Here is a 26,468-nt window from a genome sequence, read left to right on the forward strand (position 1 = left end):
TCAAAGAGGGAGTTTTAATCTACAGCACCCTTGGGTCCAACAGCATGATGGTGAATTGTTCAGCAGTGATGAAACTTTGTGCTCTCATAATGCCTGACTGCTTTTTGTGTTTGTCTTTGTGGTCATTTCCTGGCCAAATCCACCTGGTACATAGACGTTCCTCATCTAAATAAGAACATGTGCTTGAGTGAAATACATAATGTGCCTTTTTCCCTCCACAGACGTGTCTTCTGATGAGGCAGCAGCACGAGGCGGCGGCCCTGAACGCCGTGCAGCGTCTGGAGTGGCAGCTGAAACTGCAGGAGCTGGACCCAGCTACCTACAAGTCCACCAGCATCTTCGAGATCCCCGAGTTCTACATCCCGCTCGTGGAGGTCAACGACGACTTTGACCTCACCCCGATATGAGCTGTAGGACAGACGTTCTTTGCCACAGCGGCGGCCCGCGCATTCGAGGAGAAGGAAAGAAAAATGTGAAGCACTTAGAATGTGGCGGTAAAAACAGAAGAGCACTTAGAAAAGACACGATTTTACTCCAGCGCTCTTACAGTCCAAACCGGCACGCCCACCACGAGGACGGGGAATGAGGACCGACTGTTCCTCGTACGGAGAAAGGGGGGTCCAGGCCACAGACGAAGCCCGGGGAGCAGAGACCAAAAGCTGGGGCGCAGCGGTGCAGGGAGCTGCAGCACGAAGCAAAGTGTGGAGGACGACCACCTGCTACTGCTCCTCATCAAGCAGGGTCACACAACTGAAAGAGTTCAATTGTTTTCAAAGTGAGTGTTCATACATTGTGTACAGACTGTGCTCTTAATTTTTTAACTTATTTTATACATAAAAAAATTGTGCATTTGTAAATAGCCATGTAATTATTGTTTTAAACTTGTAAAAACAAAAAATAATAGATATTTTGATTGTAAACTCGTTCTGTCTCATGTTTTAATGGACCAAAGTTGGTTTTTATATCGAGTGTCCTCTTCGTCCGTGATGTTCTCGTTGTTGTTGGCTTAAAATCTTAAGCATGTGTTGGCTTCTGTTGTGTTTTTTGTTTTTACTGTTTCTTCCCTCCTCATCTGGAGTTCCACGCCACAGCTGGTGTTTTTTGACTTTGGCAATTAAATGCTGTGCATGCGTTGCGTTGTTTGTACTTTTTTCCTAAAAAGCTGTACTGTGGACTTAATTGTGAGGTTTACTGAAGTGTTCCAGCTTTTCTTTTGTTTTTGTTTTTTTTTCTTTTCTTTTTGTTTCTTTTTGCGCCATTGTGTTACGTCCCTTCTCGCGGCCTCACTCCTCATGTGTTGTCCATCGTGTCTCGCGCACATTAAAGTCTGTTGTGGCTTCCAAGGGAAAAAAAAATAAACACATACTTTTACAGTTTCAATGTGAGATCACAACAAAACCTATTTTTTCAACATAATGCCTTTTTGAACGATAGTTCTAAAAAAATGTCTATTTTAATATTTACTTGTTACATGACTTGTACATATTTGTAATATATAATTGAATAAATTTTATTTGTTGTGAAATTAAAATGATTGGTTTGGGTGTCATTAATCTAAAGAGATGAAGTTATTAATTTATTAACTGATTAGTCAATCAACAGTTTTTCATTACTGATATTTTTTATTTATCAAGCTGCAATGCCAAACATTCCCTGCTTTTTTAATGAGGAAAATTAAATATATTTTTAGTGCTGGTCTGACAAAAAAAGTCAGAATTTTCAGACATTGTATAAACTAATAAGTAGATTTATTAATGAAAATAATCATGAGTTGCAGCCCTGCAAGAAATGGTGCATAATGTTAATATTTCAGACTGATATTTGGTCACTCTCTTGCTGCAGTATTATCCTCAGCCAGTAGATGTCGCTGTACACAACACTGCACATTCAGCAGGTTTTAAGTGTCTACACTGAAAACTGATGAGCTGGTTGCAGAGCTCCTTAAATATACCTGTCTCTCATTCAGTTTATTCCAATAATATATGTGATAAATTAGACAATCTGAATTGTGCTATATTTGCACAATGTGTACTTGTGTGACTAAGTCCATTTTTAGCTTACTATTGTACTTTTACTCAGGTGAAATATCTTTTTTATTTTTGAAATGCAGAGTTAACACATCCTTTGTCAGTGCCGATCAATATATGGTTGCTGAGAGAAAGAAAACTTACAAAAATAAGTAAGTAAATTAAACCAATACATAAATAAAAATAATAAAAATAAATATATAACAAGACCTACACCCACGTATAAAAAAGGAAGGTTGCAAAAATGAACCTTGTATCAGAAATAAAGCTTCATTTCTACTGACCAATATTCAACTACTAACCATATACAAGCAGAGAGGCAGCGATAAAGACTAAAATGAAATAAAACAGTAAATAAAATGCTTGTTACTGTGCAATATCTGGACAAATAAGAGAACACTGTAGATAAAACAGTTCAGGATATTCCTTCAAGTTATTATCTTAAAAGCAGGTCTCAGATGCTCAACGTATTGCTCCCATTTCTCCCAGTGCTGTATGAGAATGCCCATCTTCAGGTGTACAGAGAAAGTGACCTTCTCCATCATGTAAATCTCCATGGGTGAAGTAACTTGTACTGGTTTCTATATTATTGCATTATTACTTAAAAGGAAGCTATTAATACTTCCTCCACTGGAGGTAAAGGGAGACACAATGAGCTAACTACTAACACTCCACACATGCAGGAGGTAACACAGCTTTTTCAGTATAATAGGTTTATGTTGTAGCTCTTGGTGCTTGGCATTTTTATCACTTCACTCTCCCACAAAATTATGTCTGCACTTAAACATAGATTGTTTTCACTAACATTCACATCAGAGTAAATATTAGAGATTTAGGGTAAGCTCAGACTTTAGGAGGGGTCAGAGGTCGCTGTGTGCACAGCTAAGATCTGGTACCTTGCCTCTGGAGATTGAATAAGGCAGGTATAAAGGTGTCCTTGAAGAGCAGCGTATATGTGTTTGTGTCATCTTGAATTTCATTTTCTGTTTCCCTTTGAGAGAGCATTTGTTTGAAAAAGTTCAGGCGAGGAACCCCAACTTATTTTGGATGTCTGAGTGGGATATGTTGACTTGGAGATTTATGTCTTAGCCAGATTCATCAAAAAAGCGTGGATATTAAGACGAAAAACACTGTATCCTCTGTAATATTACAATCTTATATCACTGATTTGTAAATTTTGGAAAAGCTTATTTATTTATCTGTTTGTATATGTTGAAATTCTCTTGGCATGAGTCTGTTAATATATTCATGAAAATAATTTGTGGCCATCTTTGAATGTTGGTACTGATAATAACTGGGCACAATAATGTGCATGACACTCAAAGAAACAAATTGATCAATCAATATTAGAAACAACCCTCAGAATAAGAACAAACCTCCATACTGACAGTGAAGTTGAATCAACACCTCTCTAAAATATTACAAACCTTATGAAAGTTCTCCATTTTTAAACATGTGTAGCTGCATCATTAACTGGCGTCTGAGTGCATTTTCAAAGGATAATTATGCAGTGAGTCACTGAACTTTGACCCGGAACACTTCGTTTTAAGCCACAACCACCACTCTGAGCAGCGCTTCCTCTTAACTTCATGTTTAAGACTCAAATTAATCTCTAAATTATTTAAGCAATCTGACATTTCTGGCCTCAGTAGTCAAATATAAACGACCCTGCCCTGTTGGAATGTGTGTGTTCCTCGCTGACCTTCCTCCCCTGCAGGCTGGCCGTGTGAGGCCTGTTGTGTTGTTTGATGACGACTGTGGAAAACACGTGTAAACATCTGTGGGGTGAAATGGCCCATCAGAGAGAGGGAGAGTGTCTGTGCGGCGGCCTCTCAGTGGGAAGTCTGCGCAGCTTCACAGCTTCCGAATCGGCCTTTCTCACCTAATGAGCGCACTCACAGGGCCGCTGATAAGACTGCAGACAAAGGAGTGCTTAATGGAGTGGGGGTGGTTTGGGGGGGGAGAAAAGATTTGCTTGTGTAAAAAGAGGCTACAACAGAGCTCACCTGAGCAGGCGAGCAGTGGCCAGAGTTTGGATTAAAAGGAGATAAACGGAGATTTTACGCACAAGACTTTTACGCGCACATCTCCAGCGTGGCGCGGGTGTGAGTGTTGTCTCGTGGTGGTGGTCACGGTGCGGTGAGGCGGATTATTCGTGTCCGTTTTCAGTGAAGGCACTCCGGTGTGTTTGTGTGACCTGAGGCCCGGTGTTCTCCTCCACAGACGTTGGATAGAAAATGGAGTGTGTGCCTTTAAGGCGCCCGACTGCCTGTCGCTTTCTGCTGCGGAGAGACTGACGCCCTCTGGACACAGTGGACACTTGAGCGGCGGCAGAACACCATCCTGGAGAAGTTCAAAGAGAAAACAGCCACTCTCCCTCTTGAAAAGAAAACTGTCTGACTTGTTATCAGCGCTGTGGTAAGTTTGAAACCCTTCTTTCTTTATTTCTTCGCTGTTTTCTGCACTCGTTTCGCGCGAGTGAAACAGAGTTTTGGTGTTAGCGATGAGCCCAAAAAAAAGAGAGAGATGAAGAAACGCGTTCATGAGTGAGGGAGCTAATGTTCCTCACATGTTTTCTCTCCGTTATGTGAAGTGGAACAATGTGCAGCAGAGTGGTGAAGTGTAAAAGCAGAGTGTTAGGTTCATTTTCAAAAGTAGGTGAAGGAGGCTGATGTTGCCAGATGTGTGTGTCTCTCAGTGTGTGTTTGTGTGTGTGTGTGTGTGTGTGTGTGTGTTGTTATGCCACAGTAACGTGAGTGAGTTCTGGCTTTGAATGAAATGTGACGCAGGCCTTTTAGAAATGTGATGTTTACATGTCAGAGTCTGCATAACAAAGCTGTGAGTTTCACTTTGTATTTTTAACACATTTCCATCTAGTTTTTGCTGCAGCACAGCAGCCCCGGTGTGTGTGTGTGTTTAAGCACTTAAATTTAGATTTCAGATCCCCCAATAAGGGTACAAAATATCCTGTACTGCATGTGACACACTAATGAAGAGAGTGCAGGTAAAACTCAGTGTTCCATATTGTTATTTAGCCTCAAATCTACCTAAATTCATCAGGACTTGATGGATGCAAAGCCAAAAATCTGTTTTGGAGAAACTCAAACTAGTGTTTCCGTAACGCACCACCTTTAATGTTCTGGTATCTTTCATGTACCCTCTGCTGCTGCTCCTCCTGTGGAATGTCAGTGATGAAGTTGTGTTTATTTGTCCTGGTCTCTGAGGTCCTGTCCTGTGTCCCGTGTGTTGATGTAGGTGTTTCCAGTACCGTGCTGGTGAGCCGTCAGGATGAGGCCTGGTCAGCTGATCCTCCCCACCGCCGCCGCTCTCCTCTTCCTCCTATCGGGATTGTCTCTGACCTCCGGCTGCAACAAAGCCCTCTGCGCGAGCGACGTCAGCAAGTGTCTCATCCAGGTAAAGGAAGTCATGGTTTTGCGGAATGTTGGATTTACGCAGCAATTGCACCACAAGCGACTCCTCCCTTCGCTTCTGAAGCACGGCTGCTCTGATTTTCCAAATCACAGTCCAAGAAATTGACCCAAACTTCACTTCACTTCACAAGCAGATATCACTCGTGCTTTAAATTTGGAGTATAATGAATGGTGTTCTGTGTGCTGGGTTGAACAGCTGTGAAACTGCATGAAAATGTGGTTTGCATCTTTGAAAAATCTCCTTTAATTGTCTTAAAATGAGAGTGTTTTCCTTGCATTACGTATTGGTTGCAGACAGATAATCTAATCTGATGAGTGCTGAGCTTAACTCATGAGCTGTTCTCCAGATCAAAGTGGGAAATTTCTCCCTGAGTGCAGCCAAGTTCAAGCTTTTCATCCTACGGTGTTACAGCTGTTTTCGTGTAAACAGAGATTGTTGCTTCTCGTTGACAGGAACACAAATTAAATCGTGTCTGCAGCTGGAGTCGAGTTCAAGCTCAGAGCAGTCAGGACCTTGTGTTAATACTATTTAAATCAGCATTAAACTGGCAGGGCAGACTGGAAACTACACATGGAGATGTATCTGAGTTGTTGTCACGTCTTCGCATGCAAACAAATACTCAGGCGAAGCTGTAGTCAGGCTGAAATCTCTCCGCGTCCGAGATGGAGATCTGGATCGGAGAACAAAGATGGAATCTGTTGTGAAGAATGCAGATACATTCCTACGATAAGCTGAGCGAAGTCTGGAGGGAAAGTTTTCCCAGAGCGAGCAGCAGAGGAGCAGAAATGTGAGCTAACTGTCCGGCTGCATGCATACCTGTTCTCTACCTGTGTGAATCCTGCAGGTCTGTTTTAGAGCAAGGGATCATGGGTGAAATTGCTCATGTGTCACCTCAGCCTCTCTTGGTTTTGTTTACTTTCTAGCATCACTTCCCTCGTGTCACTTTTTCCCTCGCATCTGAAGTTATTTTAAGGAAAAAACATGAAGAATAGTCTGTGTTTCCACCACCTGTCAAGTCAGATTTGAGCTGCTTGTCCTCCATCCTCCGTGAGTGTGTGTGTGTTTGACCCGCTGTGTGTTTAGTGGCCCTGCCTCTCCCATTAGCATCTGCAAAGTACTGTATTTAACCTCAGTGGCCATTTCACCTGTTTGACCTCAGTCACTGTGTGAGAGAACACAGGTAGTTGAGGTCGACTAGATTTGTGGGACTCTTTGGGTTTTGCTGTCGGGCTCCTGTTGTGGTGATTCGGCTAAACATTACTTTACGTAGGAATACGTACGCTGTAAGCACAGGACTACAAAATTAGCTCATAGTGCAGGGTCCAGCTTTAGTTCAGTGGCTGAGATTCCTGAACAAATGTGCAATTAATTACGTTACTAAACTACGATTGGCGCACAGTGAATCAGGGCTCTTTAGTGTTCTGGATCCTACTTTGCTGGTTGGTAATCTAGCCTTGGTGATGTCCCATTTGGTCAAGGTGAACCTAGCCTTTACTATATTTTATGTTGCGATGGCACCGCTCCAGCTGCAGTTCAGTGATCTGCGACTGGGCCAGGGGCGTGAAGTGGTGGGGAAGTGAGAAAGGGCCTCTTCTCTACTTTTTACCACCCAATTTATGCACCGTTGCGCAAACCACACCCATCTTGAAATCGGCCTTTATTTTGTTCCAGCTACACTCTTGTAGTTTCGTGCATGCATCACGCACAGTAGTGACGCTATCATGGTGACAAAATCTGTCCGCAGACATATAAATACCTGGCTGAGTACTCATAACGGCTTCGGTGGTAGTTCCCGCTATAGTAGGTGTTTCCAGGACCACATTTTATTTTATCATGCTGACACACACACACACACACACACACACACACACACACACACACACAGACTCACGAGGTGAAAGTGATATGCGATGTTGCAACTTTGTTACTGCTGGTAAGGACATGCAGTAATTGAATACCTGAAATATATACAGTTGAATATAACTTATCAAGCAACAACCATCAATAACAAACCAAACATGTAGAGGCAGGAAGCAAAAAAAAAAAAAAGAAATCTATGAATATATAAATTTACAATGCAATTTCAAAAACATTAAAAAGCAATTTTGTTTTTCTGTTTATTTTTATTTTAGGCGACTTGAGTCTCTGTCACAAAGTAAAAAACATAAATTTGTGCCTCAAAAGTTGACTTAACTACCCATAATGCACCTGGCTTATTATCATTATTTGTACAAACAATTTAGAAATCATTTAGTCCACTAAAATGTCACAAATCAGTTAACAGTGCCTGTTGAAGTTTCCCAGAGCCCGAAGACAAGTCTTGCTGGTTTCATCAAACAAAAGAAAAATAAAAAGATTACCAAGAGTGATTTCAAACAGAGAAAATCAGCAAATTGTCACATTTGAAAAGGTGGAAGCAGCTGGAATCTGTTGAAATTTTCTTCTTAATAAATTATTTTAAACTGTTTTTAGAATGATTGATTATTAATTTCCTTAATAGTCTAATCGGTGCTACAGATGCTTTTGTTCACCCACTGTTTTTCTTTCCTGTTCTGCAAATTTAAAGTTTTAAACTAAAAGATTGGAGAAAACCACATTTTCCAGTCCACTTTAAAAAATGTAAATCTTCCCAGGAAACAAAGTCTCTTGTGGGCCTTATTTCTTTTACCAGAGATTTGCAGATTAGATTGTTTTTCAGCATTTTTTGGCGCAGTTATTGCTACCAAAACCAGTAACTTCAGCTCCTGTATGATCCAAACCTCCTGAGATCAGCAGAACATTTGTGGTTGCTGCGTGTTCTTCTTTACTTCCAGGTGGCTTATTTCGCCTGATGAATCATTGCAGCTCTGTAGCTTCCGCGACCCCGCCGACACTGACTCGCTAGCTGTCAGGGGCGAGAGCGATGGTGCGTGTGCCGTGAAGGAGAAACTTTTTCCTGCCTCCAGCCGCTCTGTAGACGCTCCATGTTGCTTGTGATTAGTGGGATCTGCTTGTCCGACGCTCGCTTTTACGCTCTGCTGCCATCTCAAGTCATTTGTCTGAATTCCCCAAAACCCCTGAGGGTGGGAGAACATGAGAAGAGGGAGGGGAGGCTAAGGTCAGGAGGAGGTGTGTGTGTGTGTGTGTGTGTGTGTGTTGGGGGAGGCTGGCTGAGGGAAATATACAGTTTGGTGCAGAGATTCACAGGCCGACTCCGTCCAGGCCGGGCTGTTGAGCAGGGTGGGGCAGCAGATTTCAAAGTTAGCACACAGCAGCGGTCGCTCGGCAGGACGAGGCAGCACATGTTCACTTTCTCTCCAGAGTCCTTTTGTCTCGCTGCAGCTGAGTTTTCACTGATTACAGGAGTTTCCGCTTGAGAGCAGGGGGAGCCCAATAGGAGCTATTCAAGTCATTGAGATAACCGCATCAGGTTCAGTGAGGTTTGCAGCTACGATTAATCTTAGTTTTGCGATTGTTTATTCAGTGAAATGTAGGAAAGTAGTGAAGAAATGCCCATCACAAACATCCGCAACCCAAGCTGATTTGTTTAGATTGTTTATTTTATCCAACTAACAGTACAAACCCCAAAGAGATTCAATTTACGATCATACGAGACAAAGAAAGCAGCACATTCTTACATCTGGGGAGCTGGAGTCAGAAAATATTTACATACTTTGCTCAGTAAATGTCACTGTCTTTGGATGAAAATCTTGTGACTCAGAGTTTGGCCTGTTTTATGCTGTTATTTTAGCTGTGGTAGTTTTCCGAATGTGTGATTAGATTCATGACTTCATGACTTTAAAAGAAGTATAGACGAACACTCTCAAATCCGAAGCTTTGTATGAACTCTTATCTCTTGCACTATTTCTTTTGTAAAGAAATAGTTTGGCATTTGGGCTAGACGTGCTTATTTGCTTTCATGATGAGAGTAAGATGAGAAAATCGATATCACTGGCTTAAAATAAGATCAGTTATCACTCAAGGTATTGTATTATTTTAAGCCATGGGGGTTTGTAGAACATTACAAACTACATGTGTAGTTGCTACATGTGTTCGTGTGCCTCTTAGGAACTGGTACCTTTCCAGCACCGAGTAAAGTCATGCTGTGTTGATTTTTGTTTCCATTGTCAGTTTAGACGCGCCAGAGGCGAGCCGCCTGCCCTCCAGCGGGTAACTCGACGACTACAGCCAGAACTTTACGGATCATAGACTGTATATCCTCCCTGAGACCCTGTGTCCTCATAGGTGGACATCACATGCCGGGTTTACTGGACCTTATACTTCATTCTGCTTCACTTAGTCCTGTAGTCCTCGTTCATGGACACTTTTTTGTGCCATCTAGTGGTAGTAAGAGCACAATACACTAATCCATGTAAAAACAAGATGGCAGCCATCTCTGCCAAGTCAGTCTGAGGCCGACCCCAAAACAAAAGTGGACAAGGTATTAAAACCTGATCACATTTTGATGATTGAAACCTGTTTGTTTTTGATTAATAACATTTGTTGTTTGATACGGCAACAAATTTGACCAATTTTAGCAACAGAAACAAGATAAGATGTTGATAAGGAAGTACTCGTTTGAGGACGTTGGGACTTTATTGTCGTCTCATTTGAGGACATTAGGGCTTAATTATTGTTGTCAGTGTCAAGTGTTTTATGCTTACAGGATCCTACTGATCCCAAATAGCTAGGAGAAATTAAAAATGTAAAGAAACAAAAGTTCAGCTCACTGGAGGATATAAAGATGGAAGACACATCTCCACTCAGCCCCACTGTACATTGATGAAGCCAAAATATCCCAGATAGTCTGCTGCCATCTTGCACTGGGGACATTGTTTGGAGCCAGAGTCTGCACAATATCGATCACTACGGTGTCGAGTTCCTGCTCAAACACCCGTCTGACCATGATGTCAGATCTTCTTTTCAAAGCATCAAATAACTAATCAAAACCAAATGTATCAGCACAAACCACTTGAACAAACATCAGCCTGATAACAACTACCTAAAATGACAGAAACCATTTTTTGGAAACATTTATGTGATGCGTATTAGTTTGGCCTGTGTCCCATTGGACAGGCAGGGTTTATGACCTATGCTGCACCCAGCCACCAGGGGGCAATTGCGATGTTTTGGCTTCACTTTTGTGGAGCTGTTATGTCGTCCATCTTTTAATGATGGTATGGATGTGCTATAATGAAAACCAAAACAGAACACTTGACAAGATATTTAGATTTTTGGTTTTGTGCTGCGTTTACTGGTCACTTTTTATTTTATCGTTATATTACACATAATTTAATATTGTAATATTAATATTAACCATCGTAGTCACTTACCTAACTGCCTACTCCAATAACAGCTCTTTTCAGGGCATTTTAATATCATAAGTTAATTAACTTATCAGTGTTAGTTTATATGATCTGTGTGTGCTGGCAATGTTTCATCCATTGACTCTGATGACTGAAATTTGCCAATCCTATCATCCGCTTGCAAAAACCGCATAAAAACTGTCTCATTTTGGTAAATTTAAAGCCCATCGCAAAAGCTCAAGCTTAACATCTGCTCCATCACAGCAGTCACAAGCACGAGTACCAATCATTAAACAGTGATGGTATTAACTTCACATGTATTTAATCACCCCCTTTTGCAAGACTGAGTGTCGGTGTCATATCCAGAAGTAGGCTCACAGAAACGCCCCTCAGCCTTGCTATCAATTTTTCCTAGTGGCTGCTTGCAGTCTTGCTGTGAAAATGTCCCTTGCGACCCAAAAAGCATTTTCTTCATAGATTATTGTGAAAGAGACATTGACAGGATGCCTCGAACTGTGAACAAGGTGAATTATGACTCTCTTTATTATGAATTTTTGATCGGTGGAGGTTGTAAAGTAAAATTGTAAAAATTTCTTTGTTGGTGTGTGTGCCAGGCCAACAATTCTCATTGGACTGAAAAGGTGCCATTGTGGGGTCAGGTATCTAGTTATTATTATTCACCCATGGTTTGGACTGAGCCAAGTTTGCTGTTTGTCCCTGCTTCTAGTCTTTGTGCTAAGCTAAGCTAAGCTAAGCTAAGCTAAACAACTCTTGGCTCAGTGTCTGTTGAAGCCTCTTTTATTTCCATGAAATGGTTTGAGAAAAGTTTTGTGATTTGTGAAATATGAGCTGCATGTTTTCCCTCCTGGGGCAGCTGTTTAGGTTTTTTTTTCTAATTCCACCTTTGAGAGTCATAATTACTCATGGGATCAGATCTTGATCAGAGGTTTGGGGACTGAGAGGCTGGTGATTAAGTGAACTGTGTGTGGTTTTGCAATCCCTCACTTGGTGAGTCACTGGAGAATCTTTTATCACCGCCGAGACTGCTTTCGTGTAGGAGATGGCTTCTGCACAGATATAAAGGAGGAGAGAAACGGAAAAAAGAAAAAGGGGAGAAAGAGAGAGGGAACATGACGGCTGAACGGAGAAAAAAAAAACAAGGGAGAAAGGGAGGGAAGAAGGGGGAAAGTGTGTTGGTGTGGGGGGAGCAGCCATGTTCTGTTCTCCAGGTGTTTTCTTCTCCCTCTCCCTGCCCCCCCCCCCACATCGTGGTGACCTTGACTTGGAGGAATGTGCTCCCTGTTCTGTATCAGGAGAGAGCCGAGGGGGGAGAAAGAGGAACTCACCCACTTTTCAACCCCACCTACACATTTTGAGTTTTGTTTCCTCCACTGTCTCCCCGTCCCCCGAGACGAGCTGGGGTTGAGGAATGAAGCTATTTAAGTGTTAGTAGAAGAGTTATGGGATCAGCAGAGGTTGCATGTTTTGGGGATGTTTGCAGAAGCTCTTGTAACAATATTACCGTCCTGCTATAAAAGGCAACACGAGAAGTTCTCTGCAAGAGCTTTTTCCCCCGTGTTGACAAGCCTGCGTATGTTAACAAAAATGAACCCAGTGAACCAGAACTATATTTGAAAACTGAGAATTATCACAGGTATTTCAGTATAAAAAACGACTCTAGTTATTGTCTTCTGTTTTATAGCAAAGCACGCTGTAAACCTGCTGTTAGTGGAAGTTACAAGCTTTTATTCTTGTTTTAGTTGCTTTGTGTTTTTATTTCTATTACACAGTGTTGCTGACAGGTTACATTTTATACTGGATATGTTTGGGCTGTAGTTCTGAGACCTGAGTTGAACATGTACAGGACGTAGAGCAGGGATTTTCTGATACCCAAACTCAGGGCATTTGTTGATACCAAGAACTGATCTCATATCAGCTCTCTTTGTTGTACTGCATGGAACTCATTGAAATCTTTTAGGCAGCATGAATCTTTTTCATATCAGAAACAGTGCTTCGACATTGACAAAAGAAAGTGTGTTTAATTTGGATCACTTTTGGTCAGCGGCCATTGCTGATACCTGATCTGTTTAATACAGGCAGTATTGGTTCAGTCAGTGCATTCCTGATTTAAAGGAACAGTGTGTAAGATTCAGGGTCATTTAGTGGCATCTAGATCCATTTTTACTCAGAGATCAGACTATAGGGCCACTACGAAGTCCCTGTTTTATGCCTTCTTTGTGTTCGCACACAGAAACCAAACTACAGCAGCATCATTCTGCCCCAATATGTGATTTTTAGACAGCATGCGGGTAAAACATGAACACAGCGGTGTCAGCCTCTTTCTGACTTATACATGTCAGCAGCGCTTTATAAACAATAACAATGGCATTAACATGTCAATAACAATCACTCACTGTCCCCGTTTTATGGCGGCTGATCTTGTCATCTGCTTGGAGGGTAAGGACCTGGACCTCATTGTTTTCCCAATTTCCAGGCATTTTCAGCTGCAGTTCTTTTTTGAGTTAGCTGCTAACTGCTACAGACTACTTTTGAAATCTCTCACGGAGGGTTACATTCATAACACTGTCAAATTGTCGCACCAGTGCCACCCATGGTCCCATCCTGCCACTTGTTGTTTATACAGACATAATTTTGGCGCTGTTACTACCTCCATTGCTGGTTTAGAGGTGAGACAACTCTGTCTCCCAGTTCTGCAATTGTACCTCATACACAGCACAACAAGGCAACAAATGGCACAAAATTCCTGCCTTGAAGAGGCAGTGTAAGGTGCTTCGCAGTGAGGTTTGTAGATTGCAACCAGCTGAAACTCCTGGATAGAATTCTTTCAGTGCTCAATGCTGAGGAGGTTTTTACTGCAATTTAAATTATCTGCGGAGGTTGCTTCCTCTCCAAAACAAGCAAAGCTGGTGATTTAAACCAATAAAAGCACTTCTCTTCATGTTACAAATCAGTGTTTTTCCAACTCTCTCAATGGGAAGAAGCTGCTAATACGGTGGCCAACGCAAAATTGAGGATGTCCCTTGTTAGAGCCAGTGTTTGGGTTGTCTGTTCTGGGCTACTGTAGAAACATGGCAGTGAACATGGCGATCTTGATGGATGAGAACCTGCTCCCTATGCTATGCCTAGATATAAATTGCTTTCTAAGGTAACATAAGCACAATGAGTCTGGTGATTATACACTAAAGAAAATAAATGTATTATATTATATTCCATTTCTTTCAATATGTCCCCATAAACCCTACACATTGAACTACTGTCTTACTTTTGTAGTTCATTGCCTCCAGCTATAATACAATATATTCAGTAAGCTCTGGTTACACTACTACAGCGCTACAACAAACAGCAGTAAGACGATCAGTCGGTTAGGCCAGATCATCTGACCCACTTTATTCTGACGTAAAACTGTACGTGAGTGTACCTAGAATGCTGCTAATGGTCTCCTTTTGTGCACAAAATCTGCATGCAAAACTACGGTAAGTCCTGTGGGTCAAAGTTGAACCAGGAATTTGTTCTATAAACTGTGATGGAATTCATAATGAGCAGGGGTTTTTTTACAATTCTTCACAGATTCACTTTTCACAGTGAAGTCACGTGTTGCTACATTCACAAGATCACAGCAATTAACTGATCGGAACGATGTCGTTACTTAACATGATGGCTGAAACTAAGAGTTAGACCCAAGGTGTAGTAAACCAGTACTGTCATGTAAGTCTCAAACACTGGACTGGAGGCTTGATTTGGAGATGACCACTTAACTTCCTTTGAAACTTCTCAAGACTTAACCTGGTTTTGATTTGGTAAAATCCAGATGCAATAAAATACAAACAAAACAGTGTCGTGTGGTGATGCTAATATCACCACACATCCTGAATATATCCTCATTAGGCCTCTACATTTAGAGGGATTGTTGTCAGCTATGGAAAACACTAAGTATAGTTTTAAAGGAACATTTTTGTTTCAGTTGTTGGCATTCAGTCTTGAAACACTTGCATCTTGACTTACAATGACTTGTGTTAAACTTGCCCTAAAAGACTTAAAGACTGCTCTGAGATAAAAACTCATAGCTGTACCTCAGAGTCCAATATTCATAATCACACTTAAGTAAAAACACATACAATTATTAGCAGCAAATTGTACTCTAAGTATCAAAAGTAAAAGTACTCAATATGTGAAATCTTGTTCTGAAAAGTAACTCTGAAATAAAGCTGAAGGGAAAGTAAAATATTTCCCTATGAAATGTTGTGGAGTGAAAGTAAAGTAAAGTACCTTAAATTTGTACTTGTCCACTGCTGTCAGACGCTGAGCTTCAGCTACAGTGTAAAACCATTCAAGAAAATGATTTGCACTGTGAACTTTGACGTGTCAGAACCTGCTCCGCTCATGAATGGAAATACAGGCGAGGTTTATTTTTTTTCCTCCGAGTTATCACACTGTTACGTACTTCGATAGATACCACAGATTCCTCGTGCAGTGATAATTACTGCACATGAAGCAAACCTGCTGTTTCTCTTTGTGTTGATGTTTTAATGATATGTCGCCTGTTTGTATGTGTACATGTTGTGGTCTGTCTGCTGTGTGGTTTCTAACTGCACACAGTTATTCCTCATTTAATTATTATCTGCGATTTTCCAGTTTTCTTAAAATTACACAGATTAGCACGAAGGGAACAATTTGTTTCACCACAGATTTGACCAAAGTTAGATCAGTGAAGCATTTGAAACACATATAAAACAGATTAGCCCTCTAAAAGGCTCAATAAAAAACTCAGAATGTAAAAAATTAGAAATCAATTCATGCTTTATCACTGTTTGGATTTTAATATGTGGAGGATGCATGTTTTTGCTGTTTGATTCAGGTGCTCTCTGCAGAATTAAGGTGTGTGTATTCACCTTATTGTAGGGTTGCAGCAATATACCAGTTATAAGGTATATTGTGATATAAAAGTTGAGGGTTGCCATACCATGTACATTTGCTTTCCTACAATAATAGGGGAAAAAATGCAGCTGGACAGAGAATCTTCCCTTAATCTGAGTTATTTTCAAAGGGGAGACTTTTTACACATACTTCCAATAGCAAAAGAGTTTCAAGTTTCAGTTATGGTAACAAAATGTTTGCTCAACACTTCCATTTTAATTTTTTTTAAGGGTCATTTTGATTGATAATAACATCAATTCTGCAATACTGTGATACTGCAATATTTTTTTTAAGTGGTTATCGTAGCGCGAAAATCTCATACCGTTGCAGCCCTACCCTATTGCTAACAGCTAAAAATCAAACTAAACATTGTCTTATCACATTAATACTTAATGACTTTTCCTGATTTGTTTAGATAGCACGATTAACATGATTTTTAACTGATGATGTTTCAGTGTGCTACAAAAAATGGTACATCACTACTGTTTGGGGTCTCAGAGAACATTTAAAAGAAAAAAAATGTTCATTTTTCAATTACTATGATGATCTTTACACGTTTAGTACTGCAGTATGATCTGTGGAAGCCCAAACAGCGAGGAGGTAAAACCAGTGTCAACAAAACACAGAGGATAATAACCATAATAATCCTAATTTAGAGTTTAAATAGGCTAAAATGTACCAAGAAAGTGTCATGTTGCTGTGCATCATGTCTCAGATCTGCACATCGCCCCCATATTATCACCCTGTTTCCAGACTTTTACTTTGGTGCCCAAATCTCTGTTTTTAATCAGCAGTTCAAAGAAGTGATGAAGTGAGTCAAGTCAGTCTCATCATGAGGCCACAACAGTTTTATCTGCCATATTTTGTCAACAGAAGCGTTTAGGATCTGTGATGATGATCTTTGGTTCTGCTTTATATGTTTCTGTTTGGCATGTTTTTGATGTGTGTGCGTGTGTGCGTGTATGTGTCCTGCAGGAGCTGTGCCAGTGTCGTCCATCTGATGGGAACTGTTCGTGCTGTAAAGAGTGCATGCTGTGTCTGGGGAACCTTTGGGAAGAGTGCTGTGACTGCGTGGGTGAGTGCAGCGTCTCCATTTATTAGCAGCATATTTTAAAGCTGACAGCAAAGTCAAGTCAGCGTATCATTTTGGACTTTACTGTTGTTTAGCCCACGCTCTGTGATGACTGCTGAGCTTAACATCTGAAAAAGAGATCAGTGCCAGCAAAGAGTGCGTTTGCAATGTTTGTCAGGTTTGTTTTGGACTGTAAAGATGCATTTAAATATGAGGTACAATTTAAATCACAAAACCACAGAAATTAAATTGAAACATACAAATAATAGGAGGTGATAATACAGCAGGCAGTGAGCTCTATAATATATCCTGCCATGGCTGCAACATATTGAAAATGATTTTGGCACTAATCTCCTTCCATACATGGGACACCTCAGTCTTGTTAATCTCCTCGTCACCCTGCTGCAGAGCACTTTCTCCAGTAAAATCAGACTGTGGCTGTAATGCACTCGACAGCTGAGAAACACACGCTGGTTTAAAAAGGACCCAGTTTGTTCAGAGTGTTGCTGCTCCGATACAAGATGAGTGTGAGGTGAGTGGAGCCAGATATCCAAGGTGCCTCTGAAAAGTGACAACGCTTTGCTAATGCAAAGCAGAACCGAGAAGGACCACTGTTCATCAGATCGCGGAATATGAAAGGAGTATTGTCACTACCGAGTAGCACCTACACATGTGGACAGGAAGTGTCGACGTCCTCCAGGAGATCAAAGGAGGAAGAGGGCGGAGGAGAGAGCGGACGAGGAGGTCGAGCCGCTCAAATGAACTTTGACTTTCAGCCTCCCGGTGAGGTGCTGTGGGGGTGTAAATCCCAGCAAGATCCAAAACAACCGGATTTGTGAAACAAGAAAACATTCGGCTTGTTGACTCGTCTCTTCATCTGTAACCCACCTCAAAGCAGCAGGGACGGCGTTAAAACTTTAAACTGGGGGGCACGGACTGGAAGAATGAGGGCACAGTTGTAAAATGAGTAAAACTATGGGTTAAGTCTCAAATTTAAGGACTTGGTTCTTTGATGATGAGACAATAGGCCTCTGGACATAGACATGTAAAAGCACCCCACCCCTGCTACACAGAAGCAGGTCACCCACGCTGAGTTGTTTTAAGTGTTTGTCTCTTTTTGTGGTCACTGCGTGTTTTTCTTTTTTATGTCTAAGCTGGTCGGTCCTGTTATGATCAACAATCCCTTTTACAAGGGAGACATAGCCAAGACACAACTAGTCCCAAACAACATTAACTACAGGAACAACATAGACGATATACATTAACGTGTCATCATATCACAATTCTCAGTGACAAGAACTGGCCGATTCATTTACCAGTGTACCAGTGAGGGCTTTAAAATCAGGCAGGGACCAATTCTCTTAGGTCCTGGTCTTTCTGAGGGCTGTTTCAAGTGAGAGCAGAGAACGTTTTGCAGCTGTTTTCAGATGCTTAACGTCCCATTTCTCATGTCATGTTGTATGTTGTGTCTTTGCATGTCATATAACAGCACTTTGTAGTTGTTTCATGTCTCTTTGTAGTCACTCTACCTCTCATTTTGCATGGTGTTTTGCTCTGTGTGTCATGCTATATCCCTGTGGTTGTTCTGCATCTTTTGTTGCTTCTGTTTATGTTTCACATGGTGATATTTATGTTTTGCATGTCTATGAAGTCATATTGTGTGTCGTTCTGGTCATTTTCGCATCTCTGTCATAGTCGCTTTGCTTCTTTCTGTGGTTGTTTTGAGTCTCTTTGTCTCTGTCTCTTTGATTTTTCAACACGAAGGTCTTGTCCAGGGTGCCATTGGTCCTAAACTGGGTAGTCCAATTCAGTAATCCATCCATGATAGTCAGAGTGTTAACATGCAGCTTGAGAAAATCTAATTATTGGCGACTGAAACCTGACTTTTAAATGCATGTAAGCAGCTTAGTCCGACTAAAATTGGACTGTCCGTACCTCGACTAACACACCTAGATAATTCTTTTGAAAATCAAACTATTGCTGTATGTATCCACTTAGTCTGACTGGAGTCGGACTCAGCGTTCTGCACATGTGTTACTTTTCCTATCGCGGGCTTTCACCTGGACGAAGAAGGAGATGACGTAGCAGCAGTTCAGTATATAGCAGTGCATTAACTCTCGGAAAAACAAACAAACAAACACCATGGCAACCAAGAAGCAGAAGACGCACTTCTGGATGGACGAGGAAACTACATTCTTGCTCCGGCATCTTCATTCGTCGTTGGCTTCCTCTTCGGGTCAAACGGAGCTAGTTCAATACACACTATTGTTGGACTAAGAGTCTCATCCTACTCTCTAATGTGCTATGTGTGAGCTCAGTCCTGCGTGTTCTTTAATGAAGCAATAGGAGAAGATATTCGGTCTCAGTTAATGTAGTTTATTAAGCAGTAAAGGAATAAAATTACAGAGCTCTGGGTCTCAACTTCACGTCCCTGACGAACAACAAAGGTGTGTCAGTTCACGAAGTCTGACCTCCTGTCCTTTCCCTGACCCAGTATATTTGAGCGTAACAGAGTGTCATTGTGCACGCAAGCCGTTGTCCTCTTCTCATTGGCAGTTCCACTTCCTCCTTCACCACACCACGCCCCTGCCTCATGTTAATCTGACTCCTTCCTGCTGGCGGTGGGGGCGTGGTTCCTGTTTTGAAAGACAAGAGAACAACACAACTCCCTACACGTGCTGTACCTTACTATCTGTACATCACTTTCTATTCTTTTTACCATACGTATATGAAACTAATTATCTAAGCATTGTGGTATGTGCTCCTCAGACTTCATGTCTCTTCCTCTCCTGCACTTCTCCACTTCTGCAAAGCAAACACATTCAGATCAGCTGAAATCATCTCAGTATTCTCATTGTTCACATATCTAAAACTTATATAGTGAAACACAACTGATAGTAAAACACATAAAATCATTCTATTCCCAACACTATATTAAAAAGGACAAAGCGCCGTCTATCGAGGCAGAGTCAGACGTACTCGGTCAGAAATTCGATTTTCTCTTCTGCATGTTTACGCAGACAAGAAGAGAAGTCTGACTTGACTGATTAGCCAAGCTATGAGCTTAGCTCGACTACTGCGTTCATGTAAACGTACTGAGTAAGGGCCCTGACACATCAAGCCTACCGTTAGCCATTGGTCAGTGTTGGGCTGTTGGTTAGCTTCTGTCAGCCCTTGTCAGTGTTTTTTTTGGCTAAAGCAGGATTTATACTTGTGCGGCAGACCCTATGCCATAGCCTATGCATGTGGCCTAAGCTGTTTTAAGCATTTATACTTGTGCGGTGGTGTGTCTGTGTCACTCTGCAATTACACCACCTAACCACTAGTTGGTGGTGGGGTTTCTGAGAAGTGCTGTAACGTTTAGTTGTTTCAAAACACTCAAAACACACATAATCATTCAGCATGTTGAATCGGGGTCAGAGTAGGCGGAGCCCATAGGTGAGCGAAATCACTGGCAGTTCAGCTCAAAAAAATGAAACAGAAGTGAGGAAAGTAAACAACGGCTGGAGTCAAGATCAAAACAAAGTGTTAGGTGAGATTGTTTTTTTAGCCATTGAGCTCTTTAGCAGACATGGCTAAAGTGTTTGTGTTTGTGTTTTCGTTTGTTCTTTCAACATGGGGTTGTATTGTCAATGTGCTAACAGGCTAATTAGCGTCTTGCGTTCATCCTGTCAGTCTTCCAGTTTCCCCTTTTTAAAGAAGAATACAGACTATCGCTGCCTGCTGGTATGGAGAGTTATCTCCTCTCATGCAGGCACAGAACGTCCGTGCTTGTTGGCTGTTGGTTGTAGTCTTTAAGGTGTGTTCATGTGCAACTTTTCAGCTGGGACACAGGTGACATGAGGCAGCCTTCATCACCACTAGTTCTTTGATTTCACTTTAGTGTGTCTGAGCCTTAACAAGCTAACTACCTATCATCCTCTGACTCTGGTAGGGAGCGGCACCAGTACGGGGGCTGTGCCACCCCTGGTAACCCACCCCTGTAAACCAATAGGCTCTCAGATCAGCTTTGACGGACAGATATTACTGTACGTGCTGACAAGGAGGCTTTATTAAAACTCTTTCACGTGGAACACAAATACAAGAATCTGACACAGAGCGCTGAACTTGCTGCTGCTGCACAGATGTTACAGAGGTGGAGTTGTTCTCTCAACAGTATTTTACAGTACACCGAGGACAGCCTGTAGCTTTAGGCTGGAATATATTTCTTATTTATGCGTTTTTATTTTTTCTTACAGAGTTAGCCTTATAGCCACTTTAAGTAAGTTTCCACTCTAAACATGTTATCTGCGCCAAATGCTGGCCACTTTGAAGTGTGTATCTGCGAGTGGTTAGAGCAGCCCTGTAGAGGAGTGGTGGGGAGAGGACAGTTTGTGTTTTAGAGAAGGGGGGAGGAGGAGGAGAAGGAGGAGGAGGAGGAGGAGGGAGGACCCATGTGTACTCTTTATCTAAAACAGCTGTTCTGGCTCTGCTTTTAGCATTGGTTTGTAATCTAATTCCTCTGTCAAACTCCGTTCCCCATTAAATGATTTACCCATTAGCTGTAATTCACTTTGACTCATTTGAGGGGTTAGGAAGATCCTATCGGAGGATGTGGGGACTTTGTCAAGCGATTACTACTGTATTTGGAAATTAAATGAAGTGTTAAAAGGATCTTAATTGCGACAAGATACTCTTGACAGTTTTGTGGTTTTACAGAACTGCCCCTGTGAGCCTAAATCATGTGTGAAACCATTTTAACTATTAACCCTTGCCAATGTGCTGAAAGGGTCAGTTTACCCAAGTTACAAAAAGAAAAACATAACCTTTAGTGGAGTCTAGATGTGCGGATAGTTTGGGATTTATTCACCCACATTTTAAGATATCCATTTCTGAGATTTCTGCCTCAACCTCAGTCAGGACTGCAGCTAGCTCTGAGGTGAGGACACAGAGGTCATGTCAGTGCCATATCTGTGAATTTGTTGGGTTTAATGACACAAAGAAAAGTTAATGTTCAATAATGACTTATATATTACACACTGTGTTTATGAAGGTTCAGGATGTAGTAGGATACATTGGCAGAAATGGATTATAATATTCAGAACTATGTTTTCATTAGTTTACAACTGCCAGAAAATAAGACTTGTGTATTCGTCACCTCAGAATGAGCCTTTTATATCTACTCTGCTTCCAGACCTAGAGTTGTCTTGCTTTGGTCCGAATCAGGGACTACTTATGTTACAAAGTTGCCTAATTACCTAGAGTTGGTTCATGTTCTCACGGCAGCATTTACAAGCTGACCAGATGAAATATCTGCGGGAGAAAGCTGCTCTTGATTGGTCAGAATTTCTATGCGGTAAAAGTCCAGGAAGTAAACCAAACGTTGAAGAAGAGTACACTTGAAAGATAAATGTGACACTTTCTAATGTCACAATGGAGGGACAACTACGCAGGTTGATTTAGCGCTGGTCATCATGGACTATATTGCTGTCATTGTTCATTTTAGTCAAACCATACAGTTTGAAAATGAGGCGCAGCTTTAATGTTTTGATGCATTGGATGTGCTGAATGTAGATATTAAGGCAGTACAGGAGGAGGTGCACATTAATAATCCTCCAGGACTGTAACATGCTCATGTTTAACCCAAGCAATGTGTAATGCAACTAAAGTTGGTTCAGATCAAGGTCGGAACATGTTCTCACCACAAACGAACTGCACCAGAGTTCATTTGTCACCAGACAGAAACCACCTCCACGAGGGTGTCGGTCCGCTTGTGTCGGTGCGCACCCGAGTGTGATTGCTGTGTTCACACCTGCCCAAATGAACCGCACTTAGGGGGCAAACTAACATGAGTTTGATTGAACTGAACCAAACAGGGCAGGTGTGAAAGCACCCAAAGTCATACACACTACACCTTGAAAGGCTCATTTGACTGTTATTTTGGCAAAAATTATTTAAAATAAAATTCAATATTCTTCACCAGAATTACATCCATGGCAGTATGGAGGCAGAGAAGGCTTTCAAAACAACATTTAGACCTTAATGTAGGCGTGTGGAGATATAGTGATGGTAAATACAACTGAACAGTTACATGAATAAATAAGATCTTCTTTTCAATATTCATAAAATTTAAGTTTGATGGCTATAAAAATATGCCTTATGTGGTTGTGTTTCTGCTGTGGGGAAATTCATGACTTCAGTATTTCTTAAACTCTGGCTATGACCCTGATCCGTAGACTGTATAAAAGAAGTGGAAGTAACCACGGTGACATCACCCGTTGGTTTGTGGGCTCTCATTTTCATGCCTCAAATTTAGCATTTTGGCCAACACCTTTTTTTTTTTTTTTTTTTTTCTCCAGAGCCAGAGGTGACCATATTTAAGTGAGAGGGTGGAGCTGGGGAGGGTATGCATATAGACCTCTATCCTGATAGACAGGTCACTGTTGGAGCAATTTATTAACTTAAAACATACCCTGCTTTGTCGTCTATTTTGCTCTAAACGGGACCATAATTTACTAAATGAACACCATGCTGTGTTGAAAAAGACTTGAAACTAGTGATTAAAATCATAAACTCATTAGAAAAATGTTTACTGAGATATTAAATCCAGTGAGAAGTACAGTCATTTTCTCACACACTACTATGCATTCAGATTTTTTTTTTTTTTTTTACAACCAGTGGAGTCCCCCCCTGCTGGCCATTAACAATAATGCAGGTTTAAGTCACTTTGACGTTAGTCTCTATATACAGACTGTACATTCAGTGAATGTAGAGTCTGTAGGCAAACCCCGGAGATCTTGCCTCCGGAAGAAGAGTGGAAGAGCCCGGGTTTCCGGTTGTAGGCTGTTTGTAGTCCGCGTGATGTTGACCAATCACGTTCGAGCCGGCTGCAGTTGTTGCCAGGTTAAACGGTCCGTGCTGTGAACTAACGAGGCGGAACATAATTGGAGTCACTGCAAACTCTAAATCCATCGCAATGGTTCAGCATATTTACTCATATATAAACGGAAGTCGGAAACGGAAATTCGTCTCCTCTGCCCAAATCAAACCGGAATGCCAAAAAATCGGGGGTTGGCCCCCAGAGGCTGTATCGCCGTCTGCCGAAAGTCAGACGCCAAATGCGGCAGATGGGTTCCGAGAATGCCCTGACGTTGGCTTCACTTTTCAGACCTGAGGATAACCTCTCACCCTAATAGTAAATGTCTATTTCTTTGGTAATGAGTGATGAAACATGTTGACAGTGAGGTCTGGATTATCCAGTACAACAGGGACATTATCTCTGGTAAAACAATGTCATCTTAAAACCTGCACAAATAAAATTTAAACTATCTGCAGGGCTGAATATAGACAAGCAGTTTTGGGATTTTCATGAACTGATCTTTTAATCTCTTCATCCATCTTTTCATGTCAGGGATGTGTAACCCCAAGAACTACAGCGACACTCCGGCCACGTCGAAAAGCACCGTGGAGGAGCTGCACCGCCCAATTCCCTCCCTGTTCCGCGCCCTAACGGAAGGCGACGCGCCAATCAACATGATGGTGGTGTCCTTCCCCGTTGCCGAGGAGCTTTCCCATCATGAGAACTTGGTGTCCTTCCTGGAATCGCTTGACACCCAGCATCAGAACGTCTCCGTGCCTGGCAACAGCATCCACGCCAGCTACGACACTCAAGGTAATGCTTGAGCTTTTAGGGATTATTTTAGCACACAGAAATCCATTTTAATCCATATACTGAAAGTCCCTCTTCATAGGAAGTTTGGGATCCAGTATCTCAGAGTAATATTAGACCAAACATCATTTTCAAAATGATGGAAATTATCATTGAATACAAAAATAAAATAAATGTGCTAATACCAACTAAAAGAGGACACAAAGTTAAACTAAGTATAGGGCCGTAACTGTTTGCAAAGTCAAGAAACAGGAATTCCCTTCCTTTACTCCCCCTTTAGTGTCCCTTATCTTCCCTAACCTGTTCCCTGTCCCCCACCCTTCTCTTACATATTAACTCATAATTAGAATGATCAAGAAGAATCAAGAAGTTGATTGATCAATTAATCTAGCTGAAAGAAGAAAATCAGTTAATCATTTGTTATTTTTCAAGCAAGACATTTGCTTTTTCCAGCTTCTCAAATGTGAGAATTTGCTGCTTTTCTGTTCTTATATCACTGTAAATGAAGGATTTTTTAGTTTTATATTATTGGACACTTTGGCTCTGGGAAATTGTGATGGCCACTTTTAAAAACAAACAATTCTGAATACCCAACAGATAATTTAACCATAAAACAACAATGATCAACAGTAATAGCTAGTTGCAGCCCTGTTGGCGAGCTGTCCAGCTCCTCTGATGGACCTGAATCAAAAAACAGTGGTTAGTCACTTGCTGTGTGATGCCGTGCAGCCTCACACTGGTTTTTAAGCTCCTGCTGGGAGCCTGCGTCACATCCACATCACTGATAACATTTCTGCATAAGTTACACTGCATGAGAAAAAGCACATTTTGCTTTGTTCCATAGTTTCTGGTCCTGTCAAGTCCAGTCAGATTTTTCATTTACATTTATGGACACTCACTGAGACCCAAGGTAATAAAATCAGGCCCGGCCCAGAGCCGAAGTCGACTACAAAGAGTTGAACTAAGACCAGTTGGGGTTGGGTCAGATTTTCATCATGTCAGGGGGACATGCTGCCAAAAGACCTCCAGTTTAGGGAATTGTAACTTGGTTGAAAGTCTTGCTCAGCTGCCATTTTTTTTATTTTCGTTTGCGGCTGTTTTGGCCGTCTACCTCTAAGCCAGCACTATTTGCTATAAAGACACACTCATAATAGGAGTGTTCCCACAGCGCTGAGCAGTTAACTCATTAAGCTCACCAACACATATGGTCATACTTAGCAGCAAATTAATTTCCTCCCCGAAGTAAAAGTAGGAACATTGAGGGTTAAAGGTAATTACTTTAAAACGCTGCTTGTTTTTTTTAAACCGTGTTTTACTGGATTTGTGACTCACGTTTTTCTTTTTTTTGTTTGTTTTTTGTTTTCTGTCCTTTTTTTATTTCAGAAAACATGTGCACGGTGGTCTACTTTGACGACTGTGTGTCTATCCGGCAGTGTAAACTATACTGTGAGTCAATGGGAGGATCGAAGTACCGCTGGTTTCACAACGCCTGCTGCCAGTGTATCGGACCCGAGTGTGTGGACTACGGCAGCAAGGCTGTAAAGTGCATGAACTGTCTCTTCTGAAGTGCGGGCACATGTTGGTACCAAATGTCTGGGCCATACCAGAGGACTGAGGGCAGAGGAAACTATGACTGTTATGTGTTAGCATTCCTCAGTTACCTTGTAAAATACCCCCAACACCCCTCCTCCTACCCCTGCAAATTGTTTTTATTCTGCTGTTATGTTTCACTGTATATTTTTAGATATGTTTTCAATAGTGTTTTTTACTAGAGGTGTATATGAATAATGTATTTTTACAATTATGGTCTGCTAAATCCCAGTCTCATGCCAAATAAAGAAAAGTTTGGTGACATGGACTGGTTTGTCTCACAGAAGGGTGTCTGATCCCTAAAATATCTTTTCTTCTTTTCTTATATTTTCTTAAAAAGATGTGTTAAAATGTGCTCAGCACGAGTGGAATAGTAAATGTTTTTCCTCCCAATTGCATGTCTCCTGCTCTAATCTTAGCCTAGTGTTGCCCGAGTCAGGAAACACATCATTTCCTGGGGAAACAAAGTTGTTATTATA

General features: G+C 41.4%; 2 protein-coding genes across 3 annotated transcripts in view; both read left to right on the forward strand.

The window, feature by feature from the left end:
- Positions 1–1,496, forward strand: part of ankrd12 (ankyrin repeat domain 12) — a 48,567-nt gene extending 47,071 nt beyond the window's left edge. The window contains exon 13 of one of the 2 annotated variants that reach the window (XM_049597743.1): positions 222–1,496. In XM_049597743.1, coding sequence (XP_049453700.1) covers positions 222–407 — 186 coding nt within the window. In that variant the 3' untranslated portion in view covers positions 408–1,496. The remainder of the gene's footprint in view (positions 1–221) is intronic. The other variant, XM_049597744.1, reaches the window with a different exon arrangement.
- A 2,499-nt stretch (positions 1,497–3,995) lies between these two features.
- On the forward strand, positions 3,996–26,257 carry twsg1a (twisted gastrulation BMP signaling modulator 1a). The gene is made up of 5 exons (XM_049598111.1): positions 3,996–4,445; positions 5,283–5,441; positions 16,655–16,754; positions 24,142–24,402; positions 25,783–26,257. Exons 2-5 carry the CDS (start codon positions 5,316–5,318, stop codon positions 25,962–25,964), a joined length of 669 nt encoding a protein of 222 aa, XP_049454068.1. The 5' UTR covers positions 3,996–4,445; positions 5,283–5,315; the 3' UTR covers positions 25,965–26,257.
- Positions 26,258–26,468: the final 211 nt, after the last annotated feature.

The sequence above is a fragment of the Epinephelus fuscoguttatus genome, linkage group LG15 (genome assembly GCF_011397635.1).
Source record: "Epinephelus fuscoguttatus linkage group LG15, E.fuscoguttatus.final_Chr_v1".
NCBI lineage: Eukaryota > Metazoa > Chordata > Actinopteri > Perciformes > Serranidae > Epinephelus > Epinephelus fuscoguttatus.

Coding starts and splice junctions, on each gene's coding strand:
- twsg1a (XM_049598111.1), top strand. CDS start 5,316: ATGAGGCCTGGTCAGCTGATCCTCCCCACCGCCGCCGCTCTCCTCTTC. Junction 5,442..16,654: donor TCAGCAAGTGTCTCATCCAG/GTAAAGGAAGTC, acceptor TGTGTCCTGCAG/GAGCTGTGCCAGTGTCGTCC. Junction 24,403..25,782: donor CGCCAGCTACGACACTCAAG/GTAATGCTTGAG, acceptor TTTTTATTTCAG/AAAACATGTGCACGGTGGTC.